General features: G+C 37.0%; 1 protein-coding gene across 3 annotated transcripts in view; it reads right to left on the bottom strand.

Moving 5' to 3' along the window:
- The window catches only part of SASH1 (SAM and SH3 domain containing 1), a 236,753-nt gene that overhangs the window by 173,051 nt on the left and 51,169 nt on the right, over window positions 1-12,533 (bottom strand). For 2 of the 3 annotated variants that reach the window (XM_044000447.1, XM_044000450.1), the window contains exon 2: window positions 2,777-2,905. In XM_044000447.1, the coding sequence (XP_043856382.1) occupies window positions 2,777-2,905 (129 nt within the window). Of the gene's footprint in view, window positions 1-2,776; window positions 2,906-4,114; window positions 4,230-12,533 lie in introns of those variants that run through there. The other variant, XM_044000448.1, reaches the window with a different exon arrangement.

The following is a 12,533-nucleotide window of genomic DNA, read 5'->3' as shown; positions in this document are numbered from 1 at the left end:
GTTCAAATCAACAGCAATCCTTTTGATACAACACTTAAGTTGTTATATAGCTCTAAGCCATCAAAAGAAGAAATATTTTCTCATTAAAAATGCCCCAATAGGAGGCACTATGTTAATTTTAACCAAGCACTGGAGTCTTCTGCTACATGAGGTTACATTTTTAAAAGGGAGAAAGGACTCCCATCATTCACATGTGCTATAAAACAAAGTCAGTAGGAAAGAAACCCCTTGGGCAATAGCTGCTCGAGTGGCACGGGGTCATGATCCAAACACACACATATTTTATCTCCCACTAGATGCTTCTAAGGATAAAAAATTTATTCTATTAAAGTATGACTGCCCAGCTCGCTACTAAAGCTATGAATGAAAGGAAGAAGAATCAATTTATAACTGACAACCCTGAAATAACCTTACTCCAGATCCAAGAAAACTTCATTCAACTATACTTAAGGTCGATTGTTCTATTAAACAAACAAGTTGACATTTTTTAATAAATGAATTTTCAGCTACTTAACATAACTGTAATCTAAAGACATGTAAAGCAGTGTAAATAGGTAAAAAGATAAAGAACGTAGATGCAAAAATAATCATTAGTAAATGGTAGCATTTTCATAAAGTTACATTTTGCAAAACACTTTACACATATTATCTCAACTGACCTTAGCATGATTCTATAATGTAAGTGCCATTATGATTTGATTTTACTGCCATGGACACTGAGACCCAGAAATATTGCATGACTTCTCCCTGAGAGGCAAGATTTGATCTCAGACCTTCCCTGAACTCAAGTCTAAGAGCAAATTTAAAAGTGTTTATTTAAATTTTTTTAAAGTATTTATTGATTTACTTCTATTATACAACTGTACCTTTCTATGTAAACAAAGGAGCAACCAATTAATACTCCTGACAACCTGTTTTTATTTAATTATCTTTTCCCCATCTCTTCTAGGATAGAGAAGGGAAGAATCTTCCCACATGGGAAAAAGGTGGGGATCAAATGTTGGGAACACTGTCAAACAAAGTTAATTTTTTTTTCATCACAAGAAGGTGGATTTACAGAGACCTGGAAATGACTAATATAAAAAAAACCCTACAATACAAAGTATTTTTTTAATTTAAAAGAAAAAAAGCAATAAGATAAATTAATTAAGAGATGACTGAAGGGAAACATCACAATTTAGTAAACTTGACTATTACTCTTATTTAAATATTTGCTTATTAAGGTTTACCATAGAAATGCTTGTACATCTATAGAAAGCCATATAAACATTCAATATTCATACAAAGAATTCCAAACACTCCATTAGTTACAAGACTTGGCATTAAAACTGTAGAAAGAGCCCTGAACTTGATTCCTGGGGCCTGGTTCAAACCCAGCTCTGCTTCTTACTTCCTACGTTTCCTTGGACAAGTACCTGACCCCTTCAGACATCAGTTTCTTATCCATAAAATCATGGGATTAGAGATGATATTGAAAGTCCTTTCCAACTGTAATTACAAACTTTCCATTCTAAAGCATGACACTTTAGGAGAAGAAAAATGAGAAATCTCTATTTTAAAGTGCTAATAGAATTAATAATATCTTGTATAAAAAATATTAGCTTAGGAGGTATGAACTGATTTCCACTCCCTGTAATTTATTCAATTTATGTTCCTACAAAACCTGAATTGATCCTTTAAAATATAATTAAAAATATAAGCTCTCATCTCTGTAACCACCTTCCAGTTTGCTCTTTCAGCTTCATATGTCATTGTGAACAATGAGGACCCTAGGAGTTTATCTGAAGCACTGCTTGTGGTTATCAATTACTCAGGTTATACCTGGGAGTTACAACTCTCTTGTTTGATGGATCAGAAGACAAACCCTTTTATCTAGCAATAACACTACTAGGTCTGTATCCCAAAGAAATCATAAAAAAAAGGGAAATGGACCTATATGCACAAAAATATTTATGGCCACTCTGGAGGCCCATCAATTGGGGAATGGCTGAACAAATTGGGGTATATGAATGTAATGGAATACTTTTGTGCTATAAGAAATGATGAGTAGGTGGATTTCCAAAAGCAAACAAACAAAAACACCTGGAAAGACTTACATGAACTGATGCTGAATAAAGTGAGCAGAACTAGGAGAACATTGTACATAGCAACAGTAACACTGTGCAATGATCAACAATGATTGACTTAGCTCTTCTCATCCAAGATAATTTCAAAAAACTCATGATGGAAAATGCTACCCATATCCAGAGAAAGAACTGATGGGATTCTGAATGCAGATCGAAGCATACTATTTTCACTTTTGGGGGATATTTTGTGTTTTTTCTTTCGTTCTGTTTCTTCTTTTACAACATGACTAATGTGGAAATCTGTTTTACATGATTGTTCATGTATAGCCTATATCAGATTGCTTGCTGTCTTGGGAAGAGAGCAGGGAGAGGTGGGGAAGAAGAAAAATTTGGAACTTTAAAATCTTATAAAAATATAATATAATAATATAAAAAATCTCATAAAAGATGAATGCTGAGGTGGCAGATAGGTGGCGCAGTGGATGAAGCACCAGCTGTGGATTCAGGAGGACCTGAGTTCAAATCCGGCCTCAGACACTTGACACTTACTAGCTGTGTGACCCTGGGCAAGTTACTTAACCATCATTGCTCCACCAAAAAAAAAAAAAGATGAATGTTGAACATTGATTGTCTTTACATGTAATAAGAAAAAAAAAATACCATTAAATTAACTACAACCAAAAAGAGATTAGTTGTAGCAGCTCACTCACCAAATCAAGGTCTTGAGAAACCCTTCTTTTCCGCAGCTCTTCCATTCTTTCACATACATCTGTAAAGCAGGTATTATAATAATCTGCATATTGTTGTGCCAGGTCATCGATGTTTCCCAATGAACCATCCTGGAGGCAAAGGAAAGAAAGAGCACAGAGAAACAAAGGAGTTCATTCCCAATAATGACAGCAACAAAAATAGCTACCACTTCTTTATCACTTAACAGTTCACCAAACTCCTGCATTCACTATCTCATGTCTTCTGATAGCTCTGGGAATCAGGGAACACAAATAGCATTTCCATCAAGAGACCTAGCACAGTAAGAGGTCATGTGGTTTGTCCAAAAGCCTATAGCTATTGAATTGCAGAGCTAGGATGTAAACCAAAGCATACTCGTTCCCAATCTAGAATTTTTAACCAATATACCACAACTGGTTGCAACATCAAGAAAGTTAACATAATCTATAATCAATTGAAAAACCTAAAAGTCATTTCCCCTAACTTCACAGTACACACATCTAGAAAAGTTAAGATCCAAGTAGTCAACAGTGGGCTACTTTATGAGCATTCATTCATTAAATGAATCTCACTGAATTAAAATTTATGGATACAGCACATATTAACTTAAAAACTTGGGGCAGTTAGGTGGCACAGCAGATAGAGCACCGGCCCTGGATTCAGGGGTACCTGAGTTCAAATCTGGCCTCAGACACTTGACACTTACTAGCTGTGTGACCCTGGACAAGTCATTTAACCCCAACTGCTTCACCAAAAAACAAAAACAACAACAAAAAACTTAATTGTACAGTGCTATTTCTAGGATATCCTTAACCAAAAACAAAAAGGGCGGGGGGGGGGGGGGCATGTACAGCAAGGAGCCTGAGCACCAACATCACCATTAACGTTTTGTTTTGTTTTTTTGGTAAGGCAGTTGGGGTTAAGTGACTTGCCCAGGGTCACACGGCTAGTAAGTGTTAAGTGTCCGAGGCCAGATTTGAACTCAGGTCTTCCTGAATCCAGGGTCCGTGCTCTATCCACTGTGCCACCTAGCTGCCCCAGTAATTCATTTTTAACATTAATGGTATTTTACCATCCTATGAGTTCCTTGGAGGGTAATAAGGGGTGACAATAGAACAGAGAAAACTCAACAAAGGTGCTGGTAAACCTGTGACCTACAAATTCAATGAAAGATAAGGAGGGCAACAAAGACAGGAAGGTTCCCCCACCCCACCCCACCCCGCCCCAGATAACAAATGGGGAGGACAGGACAGAAGACATAAGGCTGTGCTAAACATTCACATTTGACCATGCAATGGGTTAGTGAATGGCTGAGGTACCTCCTAGTAAACTGTCTGCCTTTATCTCTTTTTCATCACTCAGCACTAAACTCAGAAGTAGTAAAGCCTGGACTTCTTTGCCTTTTGTCAATCTTTTCTCAGACATTATATGAGCCTCTGGTTAAGATGACTGTCTTCTGCCTCTGGCCTTTTCCAGCTTAATACCCAGGACACTTGTCTCCGCATAAGCTCATTGCATAATGAATACTTGTGTAATGTAATTGAATGGCATGCCCAAACTGAATTTGAACAACAATTTCTCTGTTACTTTTTCCCTCCCTCCCCCTCCCTTCTTGGGACAAGAGAAGGCACAACCAATTTCCTCACCAAATTCTGGCCCAGTGCCAGATGGGGCATTGCAGTATTGAAGAAATTTTTAATCATGTGTGTAGAAATAGAGATTGAAAGGGGATATATATGACTGCTGCAAATAGATGTAAATTAAACCATTGCCGTATAGGAAAATGGAAGGGGGTACTTGGTGTTACCATGGCTACAGGAAGAATTCTTAAGCAAACAAGGAATCTAGAGGATCTTAAAAGATAAGAGAGACCATTTTTATTATATAAAATTTTAAAGCTTCTTCAAGAGAAAAATCAATGCAACTAAAATAAGACAACCTGCTAATCAGGGTTTTGGGGGGGAGGGGATCATCAAAGCATATATCTTTGAAAAAAAAGACTACTGATGTAAATAAAAGATCAAATAACAATAACAACTAACATTCATAAAGCAATTGCAAGTTTGCAAATAGCTTCACATATGTTATCTCAATTTGATCTTCACAACAATCCTGTGAGGTAACTATGATTATTATCCCCGTTTTATAAATAGGTTTAAAAGACTTGCCCAGGTTTAACTAGCCAGTAAGTGTCTGAGACATCATTTGAACTTTGATCTGACTCCAAACTGACCATTCCAACCAATATGCCATCCGGCTGCCTGCATATTGTGTACATGCATGCATGTATAACATAAAAACACATATGTGTGCACATGCACATACATGGAAAAGGGCCACTGCCCCAACAGAAAAGTATTAAAAAGCTAATGGCACATTAGAGCACTGGGCCTAGAATCAAAAAGAACTGAGTTCAAATTTGACTTCGGATACTAGTTGCATGATCCTAAGCAAGTCATGTTACTTTGTTTGCCTTAGTTTCCTCATCTCTAAAATAAACTGGAGAAGGAAATAGCAAATCACTCCTGGATCTTTATCAAGAAAACACCAAAAGGGGTCATGAAGAGTCTGACATGACTGAAAATGACTGACCACTCAATATTAGGTATATCTATCAAAGTAGACCAAGACAGAGAGGGACAGGTCTCATAGATCCAAAACATCTATAGCAAAATTTTTTGAAGATTCAAAGAACTAGGAACAAAATGGGTACTTATCAATTGGGGAAAGGTTGAACAAACAGTGGTATATGAGTATAATATAATATTTTACTACACTATAAGATATAACAAAGGTAAAGAATTCTGGGAAACTAGGGAATATTTCTAAGGACTGATGCAAACTGAAGAGAGCAGATCAAGAACTTTTACAATGACCACAATAACGCAAATTAAAATAACAAGGAAAGATGTTAAATATAGGGAGATAATAAAATTGTATAAGACCACGAATCATTCCCTATGGATAAGTAGTTAGAGGATAAGATAAGTTCTCAAAATAACTGCATCGATTAACAATCATAGGATAGATTGTTCCAAATCATTAATAATAAGAAAAAGCCAAATGAAAACTATTCTGAAGTTTCACTTTATGTGCAACAAACTGGCAGACTGCTGGAAGGATTAAACATTAGCATATCAAGAGATTATTGGTGGAACTTGAATTGGTCCAACCACTGTGGGTAGTATTTGGATTTCAGTAAGAAGGTGACTAAGATGTCTTTATCTTTCGACTTAGAAATTTCCCTGCGACAGCTAGGTGGGGCAGTGGATAAAGCACCAGCCCTGGATTCAGAAGGACCTGAGTTCAAATCCAGACTCAGACACTTGACACTTACTAGCTCTGTGACACTGGGCAAGTCATTTAGCCCTCATTGCTGCCCCGCCCCCCCCAAAAAAAGAAGAAAGAAAAAAGAAATTTCCCTGGTGGGCATACACCACAAGGAGACAGAAGATTGAAAAGATGCCAAAATATACACAAGCAGCATTTTTTGAGGTAGCAGAGAACTAAAAATTGAATAGCTATCATTGATTAGGGAATAGCAAATGGGTGGGAATAAGTTTATGCACTAATATGAGGAAAAACAACAACAAAACCTAACACTGTATAAGTATAATGACCAAGTTTGTTTCTGAAGCAATGAGGAAATTCATCCCCGACCTTTCTTTGAAGAAGTGAGGGACATTTGGTCTACAAACTGTAGAAACTATCAGAACTTGCCATATTGCTGAATAACTGCAAAATAATAATACATTTTTAAATGGGAGTATTGATAACACTTTAATTTTAAAATATTAAATAAAAGTCAATTTAATCATTCTTTTTGTTATGTCCTTTTTTTTTTTTTTTGGTGAGGCAATTGGGGTTAAGTGACTTGCCCAGGGTCACACAGCTAGTAAGTGTCAAGTATGTAGGACTGGATTTGAACTCAGGTACTACTGACTCCAAGGCCAGTGCTCTATCCATTGTGCCACCTAGCTGCCCCTTTGTTATGTCTTAATACATAAATATGTTGATCTAATGTTCTACTAATAGCCTACATTTTTAGTTTGGGGCCAATATCATTCCTTAATCAAAGGGTTCCTAACCTTTTGTGTGTGGGGTGTGTGTGTGTGTGATGGACTCTTTTGGCAACTTAGCAATGCCTATAAACCTCTTCTCAGAATATGTTTAAATGTATGGGAAAAACCACATAGGATTATAAAGGAAATCAATTATGCTGAAATACAGTATTTTTTAGATATAATATTTTACTATATATTACTATATATATTATGTTTTTAGATATAATATTTTACTATATGTATATTTACATACACACACGCATACATACATATTTACACACACACACACATATATATGTGTATGTATATATATATTTGGTGGGGGGGGCAGGGCAATGGGGGTTAAATGACTTGCCCAGGGTCACACAGCTAGTAAGTGTCAAGTATGTAGGACTGGATTTGAACTCAGGTTCTCCTGAATCCAGGGCTGGTGCTTTATCCACTGTGCCACCTAGCTGCCTCCTATATATATCTATATATCTTAAAGTTCATAACCACTAGGTTAAGAACTCCTGCTTTATATTTCCTAGGCCTTAGTTTCCCTCTTCTGTAAAATGGGGTTGTGCTAGGTGACCCTTCTTTAATCAGTCCTTTCTAGCTTTGAATGTATCATCCTAAGAACATCCTGTTGAAAGGATGGTTAACATTCAATATAAAACAAACAGAGACCTATCCCATACCCATCTCAATGTAAAGAATTAAAGTCAATTGGAAAGATACAAACATAATTTTAAAGTGTGTCATTCCCATAGTTAGGTCAGGGTATTGGGGGGATTTTCATGGAACATTAACTAACTTAAAAAAAATTTAACTAGCTTTTCAGGAAACTTATGTTAGACATGATCCTGTGGTATGACAAACATATAGCATGCCTAACATTCACTATGGATTCTTAATTGTAAATGGAGGCTTTCACTAGCTGACCTTTAAAAAGATAGATGTTATACTCCTGAAAGACTGTAGTCAGCAGGTATTGGAAAGTACCAGTATTTAGTGGAGTGTAAATAAAAACTAGCCTCAGTCTTCTATATTTTTCTTTTTACAAATAATCAAGGAATAGGGGAAACCGAAACAAACAAAAAGGAAAAAAAATCTTTCCCTATATTCCTTACTTCTCCCTTTAGAAACAAGAGATCAGCATTTTAAAAAGAGAAGGAACTTTAGACATCAGCTAAACCTACCACTTCTTAGTGGCTAACAATTATATACATGTACAAATAGAACCCACAAATTTTAAATTATGAACTTCAAGAGAAAAGACCCAAAATTTCTCAGGTCTGGAGAGGAAGAATATGAAGAACTGATGATTATGAGATAAAATTTGAAAAGCACTTTACAAACCTTAAAGCCATATATTAGTGTTTGCTACCATTTTTATCACTGTTTTTATTGTTATTATTATATTATGATACTTAGATTATGGCATCTCTAATTAGAAAAAGTATTGTTAGCAAAAAAATCACATCACCTTCAAAGGAAACAACTTTCTATTTAAAAAGTTCAGGCCTAAGAAAGAGGTAACCTGCACTAGTTTAAGAGACCAATGGGAGAGTGATGGTTAGAAGCATTGTACCGATGTGATCCAACTAGTGAGCTTAAAGCCAAAATACCAAGTGTTTTTTTCCCCAAATACTGTTCTAGCCACCATTGATCCCAGAGAGCCAAGAAATGCCTGATATTATTTGATTGGTACCACATGGCCCTTTTCAGCAGCGTTCCCTAGTCTTTTTGAGTCTTTGTATTTGTTTTTAGTGTGTGTGTATGTATTTATGTATACATATATGTATATATACACATATCTCTATTACAAAGAAAATGTGTATGTATTTCTCTTCATATATATGTGTGTATATGTATATAAATGTATGTGTGTGTGTGTGTGTATATATATGTGTGTATGTATGTGCATATGGTGTCCCTGCCCCTTGCAGGTAAGGGAGAACATGAATGAACTATTAATTACGAAATGAGATCAGCGGAATCCTGCAACATGTCACAACAAAAGTCCTCACTGTATGATAACAATTTATGCTTAGCCCACGAGCCGACTAGACACAGTCAAAGGGACGAGACTTACCATCTTTAATTTTTTTTCTTTTTTTTTTCTTAAGTGCTGAGAAATAATTCTTGTTCAATCCCTAGCAAAGTTTATACAGGTTATGGATACTGAGAGAACATTCCTCTCTGCTTTTCATTTGCTTCTTTTAGTAAATCCATTTGGAAGAAAGGAGAAATGTATAAAATGTCACTTATCCCAACCAAGGGGCACGGTGAGGAAAAAAAGAGGATAAAGTTTAAGTTTCAAAGATATCTTAATGTAGGCCTCCTATATAGTTTGAAATGAATTAAAGGGTAATCTTAAGAATTGTCCTTTGCAGGGCAGCTAGGTGGCTCAGTGGATAAAGCACTGGCCCTGGATTCAGGAGGACCCGAGTTCAAATCCAGCCTCAGACACTTGACACTTACTAGCTGTGTGACCCTGGGCCAATCACTTAACCCTTATGGCCCTGCAAAAAAAAAAAATAAATAAATAAATAATTGTCCTTTGCTCACAAAAAAACTTACCTACCAAGGCAATTCAAATTCTTATTTGTCTCCTCCCATGCACAGAAGAGTGTACTAGGCTCCAGTAGGTGGGGAATACAAAAGCAAAAATATCTAAACAGGCCTTGACCTTAAGGAGCTTTAACATAACAAAAGATATGACATGAGTAGATAAATAAGAGGAAAAAAAGTAGACTATGTTAAGGGGGAGGAATCTAAGTGGCTGGGTGAATAGAACACTGGGCCTGGAGTTAGGAAGACCCGAGTTCAAATATGGCCTCAGACTAGCTATGTGACCCTGGGCAAGTCACAACCTCTGCTTGTTGTAATCCACTGGAGAAGGAAATGGCAAACCTTTCAGTATCTTTGTCCAGAAAACACCAAGGGCTATATGGTATCTGCGGTCATGAAGAATCAGATATGACACTATAACAACAACAACAACAAATGATAAGACTACTCTAAGTATAATTGCCTTAAGGCAATAGGAGGAAGGAGAGATTAGTACTTTCAGTAGGAGAAAAAGGGTTAAAAGATCAGGGAAGATGTCATGATCCATGATACCATATCGAACATCTTAAGTTTACAGTCTAAATGAGACTGATTTTTTAAATGGGAGAGTTTGAAAAATATGCATTCTCTAGTATGTCCATATATTGCTAAAACTCCCTCAGTCTTACATCAGGAAGAGTACACCCATCACCCCCTCTGTCCACTCACACAGACACCATCCCAGTTCACATCCCCATCACCTCTCTTGGTCTATCGAAACAACCTCCAAATTGATCTCTGCATCAAATCTCTCTCCCTCTCCAATAATGCAATCACCACACAGCTACAAAAATTACTTTTCTAAAGCACAGATCTGACCATATCCTTTATTCAATAAAATCTAGGGGCTCCTTAGAATCTCTAAGATCAAATGTAAACTCCTCTGTTGGTTGTAATCTTCACAACTTCCTTCCAACCTGCCTTTTTAGCTTATGTGTCTTTCTTGCTTGCTCAGTCTCTCATTGTCTGTCTGTCTGTCTCTTAAAAACAAACAAACAACAACAAAACACAACATACTTGTAACCTGTATGGCTCACACAATCAATAAGCTACTTGAGGGGAGTCTAGCACACAGCTGGGCTAATTGGGTGTGACTTATTAGAATAAGATAACCCATTATCTTGCTACCTCTCTAAAATACTTTTCAAATATATTAAAAATCACTTTTAAGAACTGACAGTGAAAAAGTATTTGAATTTTTAAATATTGGCAGGAATGAAGCTAAAAGTATTAAGAATGTCAACTAACTAGAAACTCTATTTGGGAAAAGATTGGTTTTCTACTGCTGAAAAGAGTCATATCACCATTGCAAAGTAAAATATTCTGTTTGGGACATACAAGACAACTGGACAAGCTTGATGGGGTGAGTGAAAGAATGTGTGTCATTGTGTTAGTGGGGCCCTAGTAGCCCCTACTGCTTTACCATTCAGGCTAAAAAAAATACAAGGTCCCAACTTTTGTTTTTCCACATATGGGTCTAGGCAACCTTGACCCTAGAGATACCAGATATGATTCAGTCAATAGTAAGTCTTTCTATCAGTAGAGTTTCCCAGACTTTTCCTTTTGGAAGGTCCTTTTGTTTGTTTTTAAAGTTTTTTTTTTTTATCTCCATTCTACAGAGAAAGATAAATTAATTAAACCCTTGGGAATAGGGGAAGATTCCAGTCTATTATTTGGCTCACAGCTTAGTTCCTTATTCTCTTATCTACTTGTATTTAAGCCATTTTCTGCTCTATTTGTCAGAAAAACTTGGATCTTCTTTCAAGCCGACTCAGGTACCAAAGAGTAGATTTTGATAAAAAGGGAAAACACTAGAGAATGGCAGGTGGATAGAGAAAAGACCATTTCCCCCAAATGCCTTGCCTTCATTGGCCTGATGTCTAATTAAATGAAACAGTGCCCCCATATTAAATAATGGGGGTGGGGAGAGAACCCCTCTCACAGATGCTAGGAAAGAATTTTGCTCAGCAAACACCACAGAAAATTAATAGGAAAAAAGGGAAGCCATATGATTATTCTTTATTAAAACTGAAGCCTGACTTCATAACCCACATCATCCTTTGTTATTAAGATGCACCACATCACCTTCTGTTGTTTCAGTATGCCACTTCAATAAAGGCAAAATAAAGCCCAGGTCAGATGTGCTTCAATCTGGGACACCTTCTGATAACAGTTTAGGTCAGCATGCAGAAAACCAGGCCTCTACCACCAATATCCCTTAGATTTGATCATACCGGTTCTCAATTCCAGTGCTCTTCCCCAGAAGATGTCTCAAGGAAAGCTTGTAACTGAAGAGAAAAATCAATCATTTTGGAAGACTGGGGAGGGAGGGGGACTGGTGATGATCTCACTCATCATATTTTAGAGCATTAGTTAATTACTATGACTATGGCAGTATTGTCTGCTCCCTCCAAGGAGCAAGGGGTCAGTTTGAATAAATCCAGAGCCTGAAATTTAAGACAGGAGGACAAGGAATTGGGATTTGTTTTGTCTTGTTTTTCCCCTTAGTTATAGCAGATACATGGTTAGGTGGCGGTCAGTAGAGTACCAGACTAGGAGTTGGGAAGAACCAAGTTGAAACATTGTCTCAAATGTGTACTTGCTGTGTGACCCTGGGCGAGTCACTTAACCCCCCTCAGCCTCAGTTTCCTCACCTGTAAATTGGGCATGATCATAACAGCACCTATTTCACCAGGCTGTTGGTTGTAATAAAATGAAATAATATATGTCCATTTTTACTAGTACGAAGATGACTAGAGAAGAAAATGCCCTGTGGCTCTGTCCATCTTAGTGACTTCACAAACATGCCAGGAATCAAAATCGTACAATATCTGAGTTCATTTCCTAGTGAGATGACATTTGCACACTTGTCCATGTTTCCTCTGGGCCTCAGCACACTTGAGTGGTCACCTACTTCCTTACTCCACAGAAAACACTGAGAATGTCAAATTGCAAGCTCAAACTTCAGCGCTTCCGCAAATATCAAAAGTCTTTGCTCATGAAACATTCTCCACTCTTAAAGGCTTCCTAGAAGGGGCCTATTTCCTTTGAACAATTAAGGGAAATGCCTTCACCTGAA

Source organism: Dromiciops gliroides, chromosome 4, assembly GCF_019393635.1.
Source record: "Dromiciops gliroides isolate mDroGli1 chromosome 4, mDroGli1.pri, whole genome shotgun sequence".
Classification (NCBI taxonomy): Eukaryota; Metazoa; Chordata; class Mammalia; order Microbiotheria; family Microbiotheriidae; genus Dromiciops; species Dromiciops gliroides.
This window is presented reverse-complemented; position numbering and strand designations above follow the sequence as displayed.